General features: G+C 53.9%; 1 protein-coding gene across 1 annotated transcript in view; it reads right to left on the bottom strand.

Moving 5' to 3' along the window:
* Positions 1–18,996, bottom strand: part of LOC114488084 (c-Maf inducing protein) — a 227,860-nt gene that overhangs the window by 25,829 nt on the left and 183,035 nt on the right. The window contains exons 6-9 of the mRNA XM_028501692.2: positions 15,556–15,618; positions 12,877–12,957; positions 7,252–7,355; positions 5,635–5,739 (exon numbers count right to left, since the gene is read on the bottom strand). Of these exons, the coding sequence (XP_028357493.1) occupies positions 5,635–5,739; positions 7,252–7,355; positions 12,877–12,957; positions 15,556–15,618 (353 nt within the window). The remainder of the gene's footprint in view (positions 1–5,634; positions 5,740–7,251; positions 7,356–12,876; positions 12,958–15,555; positions 15,619–18,996) is intronic.

The raw sequence follows: 18,996 nt of genomic DNA, 5'->3' as shown, positions 1-18,996 counted from the left end.
CCTTCAGGGCAAGGCCCAGGCCCCACCTCTACTGCCCCATCCCCGTCAGGTGCGAGGGCTCAGCCTCAGCTCTCCACCTGGGAATCCACTTCAAGGGGATCCCGAACCCCAGCATCCCAAACTCTGGGAGCATGCAGATCTCTCCTCTCTGCAGCAGCATCACCCCCCGCCGTACGGCACCTGCAACCACCTGAAGGAATGATGACTGTGCAGGGTGCTAACAGTCATGCAAAGGGCTCTATGCATCACTTACTGGTGTCACATTTGTTTGGGAAATGCTGGGCTGGGACACCATGACATTAGTGCCTTGAGGCTGGATAAAGCGCCTCCTCACTGGGCACTTCCAAACACTACCTGGAGGCACATCAGACCGAAGGTACCTCTAGCAGTGGGTTTCCCTCGTTGGTGCCCCAGGGCTGGTGCAGTGCTAAGTGCTATTACATAGACTCCTTGGGTATCCCTGAATGGCAGTATTACCATTTCCATGTTTTGGGTAAGGAAAGAAGTGCCCAGAAGTCAAATGACCTATTTGATCATAGGGCTTGTTAAGTGGAAAGGCCTGGGATTTGATACCAGGTCTCTGACTACAGAGGCCAGGCTCTTCATCACCACTGTGGCTTCCAAGATCCCATATGTAAGTCCTCCTCCCTGCCACCCTTACCCTGCCTCTGAACCAGAGCTTTCCATCCCTGGCTAAACACCAGTGTCCCTTGTGGTATGTCTCAACATCCTGAAGTTCAATTAGAGTGAAATCTCTGGTTGGGGTCTAGACACCCTGTGTATGCAGTCAAGGTTGAGCCCACTGTTCCAAGAGACTCGGAACACAATGGTATGATCACAAACAGCTGGCAGTCTCTCCCTAAATGTGCCACATGCGTGTGCTTCCAAAGATGCACGTCCTCCCTATGTACAAGGATGGACTGAGCATAGAAGTAGGACCCAACACAGAGGGCCTGAATTTATCAGGCATGCACCGCAACGCAGGCCTGAGCTGAGCCCACCAAGGATGTTTGATAAATACACTTGAAACTTTGCTGGGGAAAAACAAAAGCCATGGGCCAAAGTCCGAAAATTCTATGGTTGATGGAAAATTGTGTGTGTGGTCCGTAGGGGGAGGGCTATGGGTTCGGAGCTAATTTGCTGCTGAAATGCTCAACACTCCATTTCCCTTTGTTTGCCTTTGCTGGGATTTAGGAGTGGATTTTCAAGGCTGTTTGGCTCAGAGCGGGTGATTTTCCAGTGAGCCATGCTAACCTGGGTCAAGCTGTCTGCTCTTCGTGTGCGAGTACATCATGTACCACAGAGAGCACCGTGGATGGGCCCTGAGGACAACACGGGCTTTCTCTTCCAGGGACTGCCCGACAGAGCTGGGTGAACCTGAGCCTGGGAATGGTCTCGCAAAACTGCGGCCCTTGGGTGATTTCCTGGAGGAACTGATGGCATCACTTGGAACTCAAACTACCATGGGCTCCGAGGGGGTCTGTGCAGGAAGCAGCAAGGCCTGCCTCAACCTCTCTGTGCCTCCACCTGGGGCACCTGGTTCCAATCACAGTGGCTTACAACTCCCCCCAGGTCATGCTTGCCCCCTCTAGTTCATTCTCTGTGCAGCTGCTGCCAGACAGGAATTTGGAAACTGGTATCTCGTCAAGTCCCTTCCACCCTTAAAACCCAACACTCTCAGAATGAAAACTCCACAAGTAAAACCTCGGCAGAGTTCTGCACTGAAAGTGTGGCCCCTGACCAGCAGCATTCGCACCACTGGGAGCCTGTGAGACAAGCAGAGTCTCAGGCCCTGCCCCAGACCTGCTGAACTTGAACCTGCATTTAACACACACTCCCAGCAGCAGCTCGGCAGAGCAAGTGGGAGAAGCCCAGCAGTACAAGTCTGTCCATGGCCAGGCCTCTTCTCCAGCATCTCCTTTTGCTACTTTCCCCCTCTCTTTGCTGTAGTCACTTCCTCCCCGCTGTGGCCCTTCATCCTTAGGATGGAGAAGATCACCAGAGGAGCTTGCCCAGAAAGCAGATTCCTGGGCTCTGGAATCTAGGAGTCTGCTTTTTAAAGTAGTTCGGGGGATCCTGAAGCAAGTGGTTAAGGACCACAGGTAGAAAAATGTGACTAACGGCAACTCCACCTGCCCTGCCAGGCCTTTGTCCCTTCTGTTCTCTCTGCCTGGATCACCTCATCCTGGCCCTTACCTTGTTGACAGCTAGAAGGTCTCAACTTAAATATCACCTCCCTGAAGGATCCCTTCCTCACTTCCCCTGAGAGAAGGGGTTCTCAACTCTGGCCACGAACTTGACTTGTCTGGGGAATTAAAATAAAACAGAACAATCCAATGCAAGGGCCATCTCAATCCAATCAGAACGCAGTGGGTGGAGCTGTGGCATCACTTTTTCTGCTATGTTTGGAGATATAACCAGCAGTATGCTGAAAAATAAAGCCAACTGCCTTGGCTTCTGTAGTGTTGGCCAATTTCCTTGGTGTAAATACTCCTATGATGACCAAATTCAAGCCACCAATGTGCCACTACTGACTGTGGAATTGGGAAGAGGTGTGCTCCCAAATGGAACAGGGCTCCAGCATACATGGGTATAACTGAAACACAGAATAGTCAAATGCATAAATTGTAGGTGCAGAGCTTTGTGAGTTCTTACACGTTCCCGTCTAATAACCACCCACCAGATCAGGATTCCTCCACCTTGGCACCACTGCCATTTTGGGCCAGAAAATTCTGGTAATTCTCTGTGGGGGGCTGCCCTGCACCTGGTGGCATGTTCAGCAGCGTCCTTGACTTCCACCTGCTGGATGCCAGCGCACCCCTCCTTTTGTTCAAGTGGTGGCACCCCAAAATGTCTCTAGACATTGCCCAACATCCCCTGGAGGTAAAAATTGCCCACAGTTGAGAACCACTGGCCCCAATCAAGATGTGAAACATTTCCAGAAGCCCAGAAGCTTCTCCCATGCTTTTCCATCTAACTACCCACCCTAAAGGTGGCCACTATTCTGGCCTCTATCTCCACAGACTCATTTTGCATGTTCTTGAACTTGAAAGAAAAAGAATCACACTACGTATCTTTTGGGTCTGACTTCTTTTACCTACTATTACGTCTGTGAGATGGCTGCATGAGTTCGTTCATTCCTGCTGCCATATACAGTATGACTTTTGAGAGCAGATCGTAACTTATTTATCCATTCTCCTGTCGTAGGACATTGGCGTTGAGGCAGATTTCAGTTTTGGACTATTAGAACTAATGCAGCAATAAACATCCCTGTACATATCTTCTGACGAATATACCAAAAGCTACGAGAAGCTGGATCATAGAGTAGCTGTACGCTCAGTTTTACGCTCTGATTTTGTAAAGCCTCCCCAGGTGACTCTGACGTGCAGCCAGGGTTCAGACTCCCTGCCGGAGACCATGTTAACGACGCCTCTGGCTTCTGCCATCACGGCCCTGACCAGACTGTGCTGTAACCGCCTGCTCACTCTCGCCCCACCCACCCCTCCACCCACCGCGACACCATCTGCTCTGGGAGCTCAGGGGTCCCATCCGCGGGCTCAGTTGACTTCAACACCTGGCACTTAATGGGCCCTCACCAATCGAGTACTGAGTGAGTGAGAGGAGGAGGCACGCTGGCTCCTACCGTCCCCAGTCCCCGAACTGCACCAGTGTGTACGTTCCCTCATCCTGGTTCCTTCCACCACCCTTCCCCTGGGATGGGCACTGGGAGGGAGAGCTCCAGCATCCTGTCTTTCTGCCTCCTGCTCCTACGTCAGGGAAACCTTGCTCCGGGGCACCCTGGCAGGGCCGTGGAGACACAAAGGGAAAACTTCAATGTGCAGTTTCCTGCTCTGGCCTGGTCTGCCGCTGAGTCCCAGCTCAGTATCCAGGGAGAGGGCCCAAGCAGGCTGGGCCGAGCCAGAGGCTTCAGAAGGAAAAAGAGCCTGAGAATGTGTGTGTGTTTGTGTGTGGCCTCCTCTTGCTCTTCCTGCCTCCTGGGGTGGCCTGAGTTTGAAATGCGTGCAGATCAGATTGGCCAGCTCTTGAGCTAGAGTGTACGAGGCCAAGGGCAAGTGACCATCAGTGTACACAGGGATGCTGGGATGACTATACAGGCCGTGCACTACGCTCTGACCTTCTTTTTTACTGACATATAACACGTTACAGGGTCTCTCACGGGCACCTGGGAATGATCAGCATGGCATCTGCATATTCTGGTTTCAAGGATACTGTCACCTCTTTCTGAACAGGGAAATGATTCGAGATGGACATGGTCCCTTTGAATAGCAGGGCCTGGGGCTGAGGACATTAAAAACGGTCATCCCCCCTTCTCAAGCCATCATAAGAAAATACTCGCTCATTAAGGTTCATTTGTGGTCCTTTCCCCAAGACCTCAAAGTACAGTATTTGTTTTAGAAGCCCCATCTGTACAGGTTTTCAGCGACTCAGAATGTGCCGTTGCCTTTTCTTTAGGGTCTGCAATACATTCCCGCTGCATCCCCAGCTCCAGTGGTCCTGCTGGAGCTGTGCAGTGCGCCACCTGAATGACGGGCTGGGCGGCTGCAGCAGATCCCGTCTCTGCCCTGCACAGCGCATCCTCCTCAGGGACCCCAAGGGTCACTGTCGAAAGTTCTACGCAAACTAGTTCTACGCAAACTACTGGCATCTGCGTCACTCCATCCCTGGAGCAATCCTCAATTAAGGCAGAATGGGAACAGGTAAGTAACCACCCAGCGTCACCATCCCTCAGAGGAACAACTGAGACGTGCTCCACGCGGTCTCCCAGGACGGCCAGTGGGGGTGCACAGGGACCCGCAGTGGTCACCGCTTATGAACACAGGCTCCAGTTCCTATCATCCGTCCTCTTCCCTGGTGCTTTCTGGGCTTACTTCCCTAGTAAGGTTTGTCCCCAAGCTCTGGGGGAACCAAGGCAGTGGCCCTGCCATGCCTGCTTTCCGGTCATGGCTGCATTTGATTGTTTTCACAGAACTGTCCACCGTCTGACATGACCCTGCACGTTTACTTGTATGTCATCTCCCCCAGCAGAGGAGGAGCTCCGAGGGCGAATCTGCTCTCTTTCACCTGCAGTGCCGACAGCTGTGCCTGGCACACAGTGGGCCCTCAAGATATATACAGGCAAAATCCATTTCTGTGTTTACAAAGATAGGCAAAAAGGGAGCAAACGTTACAGCCACCCGCTGAAGGGACACTTGCACACTCACACATGTGGGCAACACACACACCTACATGTGTACTCACACGTACACAACACCCCATGTGCATACCCACATGTATGCACATTCCCTCATACATGCATGCACACACACCCAGGCCCCTATGTATCACATGTGCCAGGTGGTGAGAAATCTTTGGAATAAAACTCTTGCTCCTGAAGCCAGGTCGGCACCACGGCCGTGCAGCTGCCAGGGCTGACTCAGTGTCTGCTTTTCCAGTGACATGCCTGGGTCTGGGCCCTGGACTCAGTGAGCGCATGGGCTGTGGCAAATACACTGGAGGCCGGCCTGGTGGAGGCCGCTCCACTTCCCGTGCTTGCTGAGTCCGCCTCTCACTGTCCCTACCCTGGGGTGGCAGCGTGCTCCTACCCAGTCCTTCCCGGTGGTGGTGGGGACTGACCTGTTGATGAACTCTTCATAGCAGGAGTAGATGGCAGCCAGGCACACGGCCACCAGGTTGGGCAGGACCCGGGGGTGAGGGCAGTGCCCTGTGGGGCCGTGCATGCTGGAAAAGAGCAGAGGGCAGGGTGAGGCAGCTGCAGGATGGCATCCTCAGCGGGGAGGTGGGGGGAGGCTGGGACAAACTTGAGGAGGTCACTGGGGGAGCACTCTGAGTCTTTTGTGGGGAGGTAGCAACACCGGGATTTGGGTCCTAGCCCCGCCCTGTGCAGGCAACACAGAACCAAGTTCTGGGTCCTGGGTACCCGGGTCTAAGTCCAGCCGAGCAGTCGTGGCACCCTGCTGAAACACTCCACTCCTAGTTTACTTGGTTATAAAATGGGGACAACGGCCCCTCCTTAATGGGTAACAGTAAACACCCGATTTTCTAATTTATGGGAAGACTTAGCATATAATGGCCACGTGGCCTGGGACAGTCACATTTATAGCTGGCAGTTCTGAAATAATTACTGTTAACACCTCATTTTACTCTCAGAAGTGCCCTGCTTTGGAAGAAAAATTATTACAGTCCCGCTGACCTAGCATGGGGCCTGGAACGCAGTTGCTAAGGCCCCCGTAAGCACAGTCATTGTTATTAGTCACGGCTGCCTCAGCTTTCCTATCTGCAAAATGGGGCAGCGTGGGGCCTGGGGATAATACCTGTAACATTCCTGGTAAAGCTACCATGGCCACTGGGACTGAGCAAGACCCGACCTAAAGAACTTTATAAACCTTAACTGGATGCTTGAAAGGGGCCCTGAGCCCCCCGGACTCTGGTGGAAGGACACACCGTTGGGGTTCGGAAATGCTTGGTGAGCTGCGGGTGAGTTTGTGTGGGAGGCACGTAGCTTCAGAATGGGCACAGCCAGGCTATTTTGATTTTCTTCACAAAGAAGAAGAGTCATGACAATGAGCACTGGTGCTCGCATCACATTTGTGCAAAATTCTTAGCGTTTCTGTGTGTCAGATTGCCAAATCCCTCACATTAGCTGGATGGAGTGGGTATTACAATTCTCGTTTACAGATGAGGAAACCAGGGCACAGAGAAAAATATTTAAAAATCAAAGCAAAACTGACTCCACTACCCAAACACTGGAAGGGAGTAAGAACCAGAATATTTGGCTTCTTTTTGGCTCAGTTTGAGAGACAGCTGTTAAAGTCCCCAGTGGGGACTGCCTGGGACCACAGGGGGTTGCTGCCTGCACACCTGGCGCCCACAGCCCAAGGCTGTGCTCACATTACTCAGGACTGTTAGCATTTCCTGAGCTCCTACTGAGCCTCAGGTAATTATGCCAGGGGCTTCCTCATGTACCACTTTACGTGGTCACACAACAACCCCTGTGTGGAGGAAACAGGACCAGAGGTACGGCACCCAACTGGCTCAACCTCACACAGCACGTAAGTGCCTCAGACCGCACGTGGTCAGGAGGCTCCAGGAGACCCTCGCCAAGGAAGAGACGCTCACAGCCTCTGAACACCGGTGGCGCCTCTCCGGGCATCTGGGGAGTGCGTGGTTCCGGGAGAGAAGGAAAGCTGGCCTGCAGGCCGGGGTGGGGAGGGTGTCAGCCGGGAGACCCACCTCTGAATGAACTTCTTCACCACTTCCATCCCCGCATTGAGCTCGTTCAAGGCAAGGATGTACTCCTGAGTAAACAGCCTCAGTCGCGGGCACTTCCCAAAGTCCTGCAGAGAGAGCAGAGAGGAGGAGTTGGGACACGCTTGCAGAGCAGGCCAGGAGGCTGGCGATGGGACCCGCTCTGCCCGGACCCACTGGTGTGAAGACAGTGGGGAGACACCAGCTGTCTCCTCTTTCTAGAAAGCACACACATTTTTACTTCAAAAAACTGGCCCCGTGATGCTCCTGCTTACACCCTTTGATTGCTGTCAATAGAGAGTAATACATGTCCTGTCGCAGGGGGTTTCTGGCGCACGTAGCCAACCCTTTGGCACGGCACCAACCCAGCCCTGTGGTTGGGTGGGGTCAGCGTGGCACATGGACATGCTCAGCGAACAGCCAAACTGGGGCCTCTCTTCTGCACAGCCACCAATGATGCCTGGGAAGGCTACGAACTTCTCCTGCAGCCGCCCAAGAATTTCTGGGCCTCTCCTTTCTATGAGCTATTATCTGACACCACTCAGAACAGCAAAGTCAGTAGGTGCCCCAATCTGAGGCCATCAATTCAGAGTGTTGCTTTGGGACTTCCTGGGGGTATGAAGGAGGCAAAGGTGGTGCACTGGACAGACATGATGCTCTGTGCCCCCAAACACCTTTAGTGAGTAGACGCCTGCTCCTTCTCTGGAGAGGGATGAGGCAGCCCGAAAACCAGACATGGCGCCAGGTGGGACGGTCCCCAGTCCAGGGCTCCTCAGGTTGGCTTCCTCCTCCTCTCAGCTGACCCCGGCCACCCACTGCGCACCACAATTAAACTTAAGAAGCATCTGGTGACTTTAGTTGTATAAAAAGCCATCTTCACATGGGACCAGAAAAGGCAGATGACAACAATACATGAGCTCAAAAAAGGCTGACTGGACAAGTATGGGAGTATCTGTGTGTGTGAAAAACGTGGAGTGTGGAAGGTGGTGTGTGTGTGGAAAACATGGAGTGCGGAAGGAGGTGTGTGTGGAGACAGAACGTAAGACATGACGTGTAGAAGGTATGCGTAAAGATTGTGTGTGACATGGGATGTGGGAGAAAGTGTGAGACACAGGACGTGAGTTGTGTGTGAAAAATGAGTGTAGGAGGAGGGGTGTACGTGAGACACGTGGGTTGTGGGGTTGTGAGCAATTGTGAGAGTGGTGGCCTGGGAGGGAAGGTCCGTGTGCTGGGCGGTGAGTGAGTATGGAGGGAAAGTGGCCGGTGCGTGGCTGCTGGTCAGTGCCTGGGCGCAGGCAGGAAGGAGGAAGACGTGGAGGAATAACCTGTCCAATGTTAGGTAAAGGTCAAGCTCCCACACCTGGGGGGCAAGACGCTCGCTCCCTCTCCATCAGCCAGCTCAGCCCATGGGTGCCTGAATCTCACCTTAGCTGAAGCCTAATTAAAGGGCACTGAGCAAGGACAGGGCTACCCTGCCTGCTCCAATGAGTGGTGATTAGAGACCGACATTTTCTCAGCTTCCCCAATGCAGCGTGTCGATGGGGCAGGTGGGACAGAGCTCAGCTAAGAGCAGAAAGGCTGTCAGCTCCGGGGCTTGTCAGAAGACAGACAGTGCAGATAAGAGAAGCATCAGCCCGGGGAGGGCCTAGTGTCCACTCCCAGGTGCACAGTCAGGGACCTGGAGACTTCATTGCTGCATACTGAAAGTTGCGAGCTGGCTTTTGAATAGTCAGGAGGGGAAGTCACAGTGTGGACAAGAGGGTGACTAGCATGACAGAGGGCAGCCTGGCGGTCTCCAGACTCATCTGTCCCTCCTATTGTCTCACTCAGCGAAACCCACTGAATAAAAGCAACCTGAAGCAGGACTCTAATCTGAAACAAAACCAGTGGAGATTCTCCTTATGGAGCTAACTGACCCACGGACCCTCACGAAGGCTGGGTGGGACGCACCCCTCCCACTCTGTCCAGCCAGCTCACGGGAGTGTTTCTAGAGCCACCTGGTGCTTCCTCACCTGGAGTCCAAAGGGCTGAACTAGGGCCCTCCAGGCAGCGTGGGCCTCATCTGACTGTATCCTGTCTACTGGGATTATGCTTTCACATCCAGAGGGCAGCAGAAGCCAGAGAGAACTCAGAAGGAACATACATGTGTATGCATACCCCCAATATGCACATACATGTATACACGATACACATGCATGCACACATATGCAGAACACTGAGCTAGAAGGTGAGGCTCCTGCATGATGAAAAGACTGAAGCTTGATTGTGGTTTCAGATTGAGGACGACGCCCTGAGTACCCCAGTCCCCCGGAAGTGAGTGACAGGAAAGCTGTGTGGCCTTGGGCCGCCAGGTCCTCTGTGTCCCCACTGTAGAATGAGGGTCGAAGGAACTGTTCCCTAAGCACCTTCTACCTCTAAGGCTTTATGATGCTATGAAAACCGCTTCAGCTGAACCCTGCTAAAAGTAGTTATGTTTGCCATTGGATTTCTGGATAGGCATGGCCATTTCCTTGGGAATGAACATTATATATGGGTCTCACCGTCTTTTGAAAGTTGGTTGAGGGACACTCTGCCTCTTTGGAAAAGTCAAATATGCTCCCCTTGGAAAGCAGGTCAGGTCACCCACACTGGGGACCACAGCCCCCTCTTGCCTCCCCTGCCACAACAAGAACACTCCACTGAGTGGTGCGTGGACACAGGGACCATGGTCCTTCTTGGAGACACAGTCTGACATATTGTTGAGAATCTACAGGGGAACCTGCTGAAGGACTGCTTCCACTTGTATCTAATTTTCATTTCTGCCCAAAGAGTAACACTCTTTGAGACTCTGTTAACCTCTCTATGATTCAGTGTGCTTCTCCACGAAATTGGAGCATGTGATTGATATATTTGCAAAAGATGCACTCTGGGAACAGAGCAAGCTCAGAAATCCCGGAACCGTGCCGGGGTGCATGATTTTCCCCACTTCCCAGATGCCTCCTTAACGAGAAACCTTGCACGCAGGGTGAAGAGAAGTCGCTGGTCGCACTACGTGGCAGGCCTGTGGCTGGGGGCAGGCTAGGCACACTCACTAACCGGTGACTGGACTCCCCGCACCAGCTGCGAGTCCCAGCTCCAAAACGGGGCATGTGGCCCATGGCCAATTAATTACAAAGCTTAAGGAGCTTAAGTTAAATGAGTGACACCCAAAGTCTGCCACCTGGGAGGAGCCACCGGAGGGACTGCTCCCCCTCGGCCGCCATCCACCAGTTGTCTACCAGTTCTCTTCCGACAGTGTGGGTAATTAGCAGATGCTTTACAGCAGCCAGGGCTGGAGGAGCACTTAGGGAAAGTCCTTTAAAAGTGAAGTGAGAATTCATGCCCGAGGGTCCCTGGTCTCTGCCAGGCCACAACAGAGCTGTAAATTCTGGACTTGCCCTGTAGCTGTTCTGATTTTTATCCAGAAAATTATTACATGGTCAACACTCCAGGCCCATAAAACTAGCCAAATACAAGGGAGATGTTGTATGGTTAGGCCATGGGAGGCTGCCTGAATTTTGACATTTTTCCCTTTGAAGTCAGGTATCCCAAAAGAACCCTTATTAAAGTCTACTGACTCCCATGAAATACGCAAAGGTGTTCATGTGCCTGGGGAGGCAGGGGCCAGGCCAAGCACGGCCCGGACAGGGTACAGCCCTGTCACTGACGAGTGGTGAGGGGAGAAGCTCCGTTGCAGAAGAAACTGCAGAACCTTTGCTTTGGACTCTGAAAAGTACGCCCTCGACTCACACCTCATCCACAGGGGTTTTAAAATGAACAATCAGAGACCCTTTCCTCCCAAGGGGCTGAAGCCAGAGAGCACCTGTGAAACGATGACAGCCCAAATTAAGACAGAACCTCCCCTGAACCAAAAAAGCAGGGAGTGTCCTTGTTTGTCCTGGAGAAAGCATATGATGGAGTATCCTTTCCCCCATGTTCAGAAAATAAGAAATGCATTTATCCTAAAGCAAGAAAGATCTCGGAAGTAGGCAACAATTCAGTTACGGCGTGTGATCACTCGGGGCAGAGCACGGTAAACAGCATTCAGTGTTCGTAGGGTGCTGACACGGTTCAAGCGGCAGTGGCTGCCTGGAGCGCCGGTTGAGAGGTTGTTAAGTTGTCTCTGGGCTCTGCGGGCAGAGTGCTGCCAACGATTAATGATGTCTGCCCTGAGCGGGCTCGGGGAGGGAGAGGGGAGAGCAGTGTCCCACATGTCCACTCCTGATTGGCGTGGGGGGTAGGTTAGAGGCATGCTGTGCAGACAGGAAAGCTAGTTTACAAAGCAGGCTGTTTGCAGGCCGCCCTTTTTCAGGGTTGTTGTCAACATGGCGCATCTTGACTGTGCCCGGGGCAGTGGTCACAGGCACCTCACGCCTGGCTCGGTGGCCCAGCCTGCTCTGCGACTGCACGGGCGCCGGCGTGGCATCGAGGCGCACTTCAGTCTGGGCTGGGAGCCGGCCTGGTGCAGCATGTTGGAGCACGGGCCCCGGCTCTGGGCTGCCTGCACCTCAGCACCACAGGGCACGCATGACCGTCTGCAGCTTCCCCGAGTCACCTGGGAGCCTTCCTGGCCTCATCTGTAAAGGGAGGCCACGGGCTGTCCTAAGGGCTGAGTGACCTGATGCTGGAATGTCACACTGTGGGGCTCTAAAAAGGTGTGAGCAGATGTTCATCATGCTTATTCCTGAGTTTCCCCAAGTGTGATATGGAGAAAACAATGGTTTGCTGCTCTCACAGATGGACAGGGGGGCAGAAGGGGCCTCACTGACTCCAAGTGCTGGTCCACAGTACATGTGCCGCTCAGTTCTGCCACTGCTCTTTTTTTTTTTTCAGTTAACTAGAGCTCACACTTCATTCAGATTTCTTCTGTGTTTCGCTAATATCCTTTTCTGTTTCAGGATCCCATCCAGGAGACCACATGACATTCAGCTGTCATGTCTCCTTACGTCCCCTAGGCTATGGCGCTTTCTCAGCCCCGGACAGCAGTGAGGAGCGCTGCTGGGTGTTTGCTGGCAGCCCCTCCATGGGGGCTGGTCTGAGGGCTCCCTCCTGATGAGGCTGGGGCTGCGGGTTGCAGGGAGGGAGACCCAGAGGTAAAAATGGTACAAACCATCACCATGGCTGATCCCTGTTGGTACTGGCCTTGAACACCTGGCCAAGGTGGTGGCAGTTAGATCTCTTCCCTGTACAGTCCCTCTGTTCTCCCTCTCCATCCTGTGAACGCTGGAAGGATGCCACTAGGGACAGCCCCCAGCGAAGGAGAGAGGACTTTGCCCCTCTCCTTGAGGGTGGTGGACCTTACAGACACAATTTCTAACTTTACATATGGGAGACTCATCTCTTCTACCCCAGCCGTGCTATTTTTGTTACTCTTACCTCCTGTGAAAAGATGCTTCCCGTTGCCTGCATACAAAAACACAGAACCAAGGGGGACAGGCTATACGAAAACCCACACTGAAAACAGCATTCCAGCCCCAGTCCCTGGCTATCAGGTGGCCAACCCCAACCCACAATCTTTGTGAAAGGAAAAGGCAGGGAAGGCCTTGTGCCTGCCTCCTCCGGCTCTGTGGTCAGGGGGCTGGGGGCACTCACCATGTTATGCTTGAGGATTCTCTGGACCACGGGAGTGAACACTTCGATGACCACCATGGACCGGGGCCGCTCTCTGCAGTGCTGGGGAGACAGGAGGGCACAGTCAGTGCGGAGCCTGTGGCCCCTGGCAGGGCTCGGGGGCAGGGAGCTCAGCGCCGCTGCCTGGGTTCCCCGCTGCCTAGCTTTTTGTTTGTTTGTTTGTCTGTGATTAAGAAAAGTGGGGGGGTGTGGGAGCACTTGTTTGCCTTTCCCCCTGATCTTACAGTCTGAGACGTTTCAGAGGCACGGAAAGGTATCTGCCTGACAGGACCCTTGTTTAGTGCAGTGAGGCTTCTGCAGCACGAAGACCCCGACAGCACGGTCTAACAGAGGAGGCTCTCAGTAATCAGCGACAGAATACCAGGGGTTAAATGTTTGGACACCTGGATCTTGAAAATTCTGTGACTCTTCCATGGCTGGCTTTGCTAAGCTGCCACAGTCAGTGCGCAGGCCCAGGGCAGCTCTCGGGTTTATCTGATCTCACTGACACGGTGTTTTGTTTTCAGGTTCAGACGGAAGGGCTTCAGGTGGAGCAGGTAAGACCCCATCAATCTAACACCTGTACAACCTGCCTGGGCCTGATGGTGCTGAGTTTTCTAGCCCTGGATGAGGGCAGTGTACTTGGGATATTAGAAATCAGAACTTTTCCCCAGATCCTGGGGTCCTGGTTTTACAGTCTGGCAGGAGAGGCACGCCCGGTGTGTCCAGAGAGCTGGCCCGGAGTGGACCCAGTAGAGGAGGCTTTGTTCCCCTCAAGCTCCCCTCCCTGGAGGGCCTCCTGGTGGGTGAGGTGCTGAGGCTCTAGCTTTGACCCCGCCCCCGAGGGAAACCAGCCGGGAGGTTCACAGCTCCTGGGGGCGGACTCCTCCCTCCAATCGGCAGGGCAGCCCTCTGTTCCAGGACCAACGGAGAGTTCTCCCAGGTCATGTCCAAAAGGTTCGTTTGTTCTACATACTGTTTGTTCTTTTTTAATTCTCAACCAAGGACATTGATTTGACTGATTTATTGATTTGAGAGAGAGAAAGAAACATCAATGTGAGAGAAACATTGATCAGTTGCCTCCCATACGAGCCCTGACCAGGATTGAACTAGCAACCTAGGTATGCACCCTGACTGGGGATTGAGCTACAGCCTCTTTGATGTGTAGGACGAGGCCCAACCACCTGAACCACCCGACTAGAGCTGTATCACTGGTTTTTCAACTGTGCTACCATTTACTTTGAAGAGGTCCATTGCTCTAGGATGAGTCTGTAAACCACAAGACCTGAGAGAAATCCTACAGCTGAAAGGAGAAAGAGAAGCAGGTCTGGATTCAACTGGGCCAAATATCAAGCGAGGAGATGACACGCAGTGACAGGTGGGGGAGCAGCTGGCCATTCTCTCAGGAGCCCAAACACTGGGCCATCTGACTGCTCCCTGCTTGGGGGCAGGGAGGCCCATCTCGTCTTCAGTCTCATCAAGCTGTTGCTCCTTCCCCTTGTGTGGCCCCAGGGGACGGGGCCTGATACAGCACAGAGCCTGCCACCCATGTGCGGGCACTCTCCTGCATGCACACACGCACAGGTACGACTGCACAGCTGGGCGCTCACCCACTTGGACCCACCTCACCTGCTCGGACTGGAAGGCACACACTGGCACATGCCTACACTAACCATGTACCCTGGGCCCACCCTCTGCTCTGTGGGTTGCTGAAAAAGGTCTCCTGATGGAGAGACAGGGCCAAGAGGATAACACAATCCCATCTCCCTTAAATTTATGTCACTTGACGATACAGACAGAGCACGCTCCCTGAGTGCAGAGGGGCCCAGGGGTGAAGGGTGAGGGGTGGGGGCAGTAAATATACCCCAGCCCCCTTTCCCCCAGAAACCACCAGGCCTCCCAGGTGGCTATGCCACACCACAGGGGAGGAAAGACACACAGTGAGGTGAGTCATCAGGAATGAGACCAGGCGAGTGCTGGGAAGCAGCAGACCTAGGCCCTCGTCTTTCCAAGGACAAATCATTACATTAAAAAATCAGACAATAGAGAACAAAACCAAACTGTGTGCTGGTTCAGCCCTGGGGCCGACTCAGGGAGCTCGCTGGCAGAATGAGGGATGCCTGGTCCCCAATGCGCCCTGGACCTGTCCCATATAAACCCCACTGAGAGGCTGGCGCTGTGTCCCTGGAAGCGGTTGTCCCTCTCCGTGGCTCCTCCAAGCTAACCTGGCATCCCGACCGCTTTCCCTCCTCAGGAAAGCCCCACGGCCGGGCCCCCACTGTGGGCCAGCTGGTACTCAGAGAAGCCCTGGCTAAAAATAACCCAGCTCTGACGTCAGGAGCCTAGAAAATCTGCTACAAACTTCTCCCAAGACAGCCACGAAGACATTTCAAGGAAAACCTGGACACTCCTCCCTGGCCCACTGGTTTAGACCCTGGGCTTCAGTGCTCACCTGACCGAGAAGGGACTGTGATTTTGTGAACAGGGTACTCGGCTTGTCTGCTGGCTGTGTCCAGGGCCCTGACCCCAGCTGGTGGGGCCTGGGTTTTCAGCAAATTGAGCAAAGCCAACCCCCAGCACACACACACACACACACACACACACACACACACGGAGGTGGGGTGGTCCTGCAGACGCAGCCCTGCTGCAGCCATGCCGTACCTTGCAGAAGAATTCACAGAGATCTGGTGGAGGGTGGTTGTTTTCCAGCAGAGGGGCGATTGCCTGGAAGACAATGAACCGAATGTCAGTCTGAGTCTGGAAGAAGCACACAGGGGCCGTGTGTCTGCACAAGAGGGTGGACTCGAGATGGAAGGCACACCTCCTTGTCACCCTCTGGGCAAGAAGGCCCATTCTCTAATGTGCAGGCTGGGGCTCCTAAATTTGGGGGTGCGTGGCTCCCTTTGAGAAGCTGACAAAAGTGGTCGGCTGCCCCCCCACCCCCAAAAACACACATACAATGATGCATGGAACTCGAGGGGTTTCACGACCTGCTGATGCCCGCTCTGACCAACGGTCCCTGACTACGGGGTAGCAGCGTGGGTTTCTCGGCCTCGTACTGCTGACACTTGGGGCCAGTTGTTCCTGCGGTGGCAGCTGCCCTGTGCACTGAGGGGGGTCTAGCAGCAGCCTTGTTCTCTACCCACTGGATGCCACAGGTGACCCCTAACCCAGAGGTGACGATCAAAAATGCCTCCGGATACACTTCATTTGGTATTTGGTACCCCTGGAATTCATGTCTCAGGGAGCCCTCTTAAGCCAGCTAGACGATAACTACGGGTTCCACTGTCATTCCTAGGCCAGCGTCCCATGGACTGAACGGTGCTTGATTCTCGATTTTTCTGTCCCTTTCATAACTTCTATTTTTATGAACTTGCTAAATTTCAAACCAAATACAAATTTTGAACAATTAAAAAAGTGTGTCCGGACATTGCCAAATGCCCCCAGGGGGACAGAACTGGCCTCACTCGAGAACCGCGGGGGCAAGTGCCTCTCCCGAGCCTGCGCCGGGCCAGCCGTCAGGAAGTGTTCGCTGCTGCCTGGTCTTAACAGCTATGTGAGGCCCACACCTCCTCCTGTTTGCCACGCTGGGCACGGGATTAGGAAACAGAAGACCCAGGACCCAGCAACAAGACCGCCAGGCGGTGTGACCTTGGGTGGGCAACACAGCCTCTCTGGGCATTAATCTTCTAGTCGGTAAAATGGGGGAAGCCAGAGTTACCGATTCACAGGGCTGTCAGGGGGATGTCATGAGAGGAAACTCTAGAAGCTTTGGTGTCTCAGGCGTGGTGCAGGCACACTGCCTAGAGCACAGCACGTCACTGGCACCGCCACAAGGGGACTGTCTTGGGCTGTGCTGGCATGGCAGCAAGGGGTGCCGACTGTGCCCAACTCCCCAGGGAGGCTTCGCGATGGCGCCGCCTCCCCAGGACCACCCGCCACAGCTCAGCCCCTGCCTGCACGGTTTCAGAGGGTCTCCTTCACCTGCCCTCTACAGGGACGCCCGTGGCTGTGTGTGGTGACCTCTCGATAAGGACTTCTGCTAGTCTCGGGGCCACCAGGGAAAGAAGCATGTGGGACATGAGGAAAAGATGACCCTCAGCAGACCTGTTGTGTCAGGGAGGGTGCCTGGGTGAAAGATGAAGTCACTGGAGTGGGGTGAGGTGCTGTCGCACCCACAGCCGGCTGACAAGAGCTGGAGACCAGCCCCAGGGTCATGTTCGCCCAGGGCTGTGCATGTGCCTATTCAAAATTTACCTGATATGAAATAAAATGATTTTAAATGAAATAAAACTAAGAGTGCAGTCCCTCCATCCCACTGACCGCATGTCAGGTGCTCGACAGTCAGTCACAGGAAGCTCGTGGCTCCCGCAACAGGCAGTGCAGACAGAGAGCGCTCCCGCACTGCGGGGCTCTCCTGACAGGGAGGCGCAGTGCCTGGCCACCGGGTGGGGACTGCGCTGCCCCTTCCAGTGTGCTGGCCTGTAAACACGGGGAGAAGCGAGGTCGCAGCAGGGACAGTGAGACAGGGGCCTCTGTCTGGCCCGCGGCTCTGCTGTTCCAACCGAGCTCTGGGAGGGGGGATCAAGTGCGGGGTGCACCCTGCTGGGCCCGTCTTTCCCGGACCTGAGTCAAGGAACGGGGGAGAGGGCGCAAACTAAGCGCCCACACTGGGCATCAGGCCCGGGCCCTGTGCTGCCACAGCGGTTCTCTCATTTGGTCCTCGTCTCAGTGGGTGAGGCGAAGCCGTCGTTGCTTCCATTTATACAGACGAAGAGACAAAGGGTCAGGGAAGTTACAAGGCCTGTCTCAGTCATAGAATGATGACAATTTTAAAACATATACTTAATAAAAAAGTGTATATTTTTGTGGAATTCCTCTATGAGCTGAGTGTGTTAGGGACACTGGCTCCTTCAGCCACTCCCACGTCCCTGTAGCCGAGACCTCGTACCACACGCACCTCTCAGCTGAGAAGACTGAGGCTTGGAGCATCAAGTGAGTCAGCCCAGTGGTTGTCTGACTAAGTACAAACACCCTTGAGCAAGGAGAGGGAATGTGAGCAGGCCAGTGGTTCTTGCCTGGGATGGCTCTGCCCCCCAGGAGGTCGGCAAGCATATGGTTCTGACTGTCCGCGTCATGGTGGGGACTACTGGCACCTGGTGGGTAGAGGCCAGGGGTGCTGCTCAGCCTCCCGCAGGGCACAGGACGGCCCCCAGCACAAAGGGTTCTCCACCCCCAAATGTCACTAGTGTCAAAGGTGAGACACCCTGGGGCAGATACGCAGGAAAAGACTGGAAAGAATTTCTAAGACATTTTGTTAAGTAGGAACACACACACAGAACAATACATCCAGCATGTCATCATTGACGTTAAAAAGAAAAAGCAAAGACACAACAGTGTCTGTCTGTGTGGCTTTGTCACGGCGGGAAACCGCTGGGACTGCCTCTGAAGAGCGTGCTGGAATGGGGTGAGTTTTTTTTTCCTCAATTACAATACATTCATGAAATACTTGCAAAATCAAAGCTAATTTTAATAAAATTAAATAAAAGTTAAACTTCTTCCACTACTTGCCCAAGGTCACAGCTAGTATGAGGTGGGCCCAGGGTCTGCTCTGGCCCTGAACTTGAACCCACATTCAGCTTCAAACCCACTTTCTTCACCAGCATGGGGAAAGGCAGCTGGCATCTAGCCTCCAGGTCCATCCTCACCCAGTGACACCTCAGCTGTCACCAACCATTACCTATTGCACGCATGCCAACTCAAGTTACTTATAAAAGTGCTTACGAAAAATAAGTACATGAAAAAACACCAAGCCCCACTGGGAGAGGACAGTTGCCAACAGGTCAAACCAGACCGTGTGATTGTTGGAACGAAAGGGAGGCCACTGAGGGCTTCATGACAGTGAACACAGCATCGGGGAGAAAGAACACTGAAGGGGTGGGCGGGGGAGGGGGGGGCTGGGGCCAGATCCTGCATCAAACTCCTCCCTGTTCCCAGGCACCTCAGTGAGTAGGGACGCTCAGCACGGCCCAGCGAAGGGTCCGCCCAGCCAAACCAGCTGGCTAAATGCAGCCTAGACTTCTCAGACAAGAATTCTTTTTC

This window comes from Phyllostomus discolor, chromosome 12, assembly GCF_004126475.2.
Source record: "Phyllostomus discolor isolate MPI-MPIP mPhyDis1 chromosome 12, mPhyDis1.pri.v3, whole genome shotgun sequence".
NCBI classification, from domain to species: domain Eukaryota; kingdom Metazoa; phylum Chordata; class Mammalia; order Chiroptera; family Phyllostomidae; genus Phyllostomus; species Phyllostomus discolor.
This window is presented reverse-complemented; position numbering and strand designations above follow the sequence as displayed.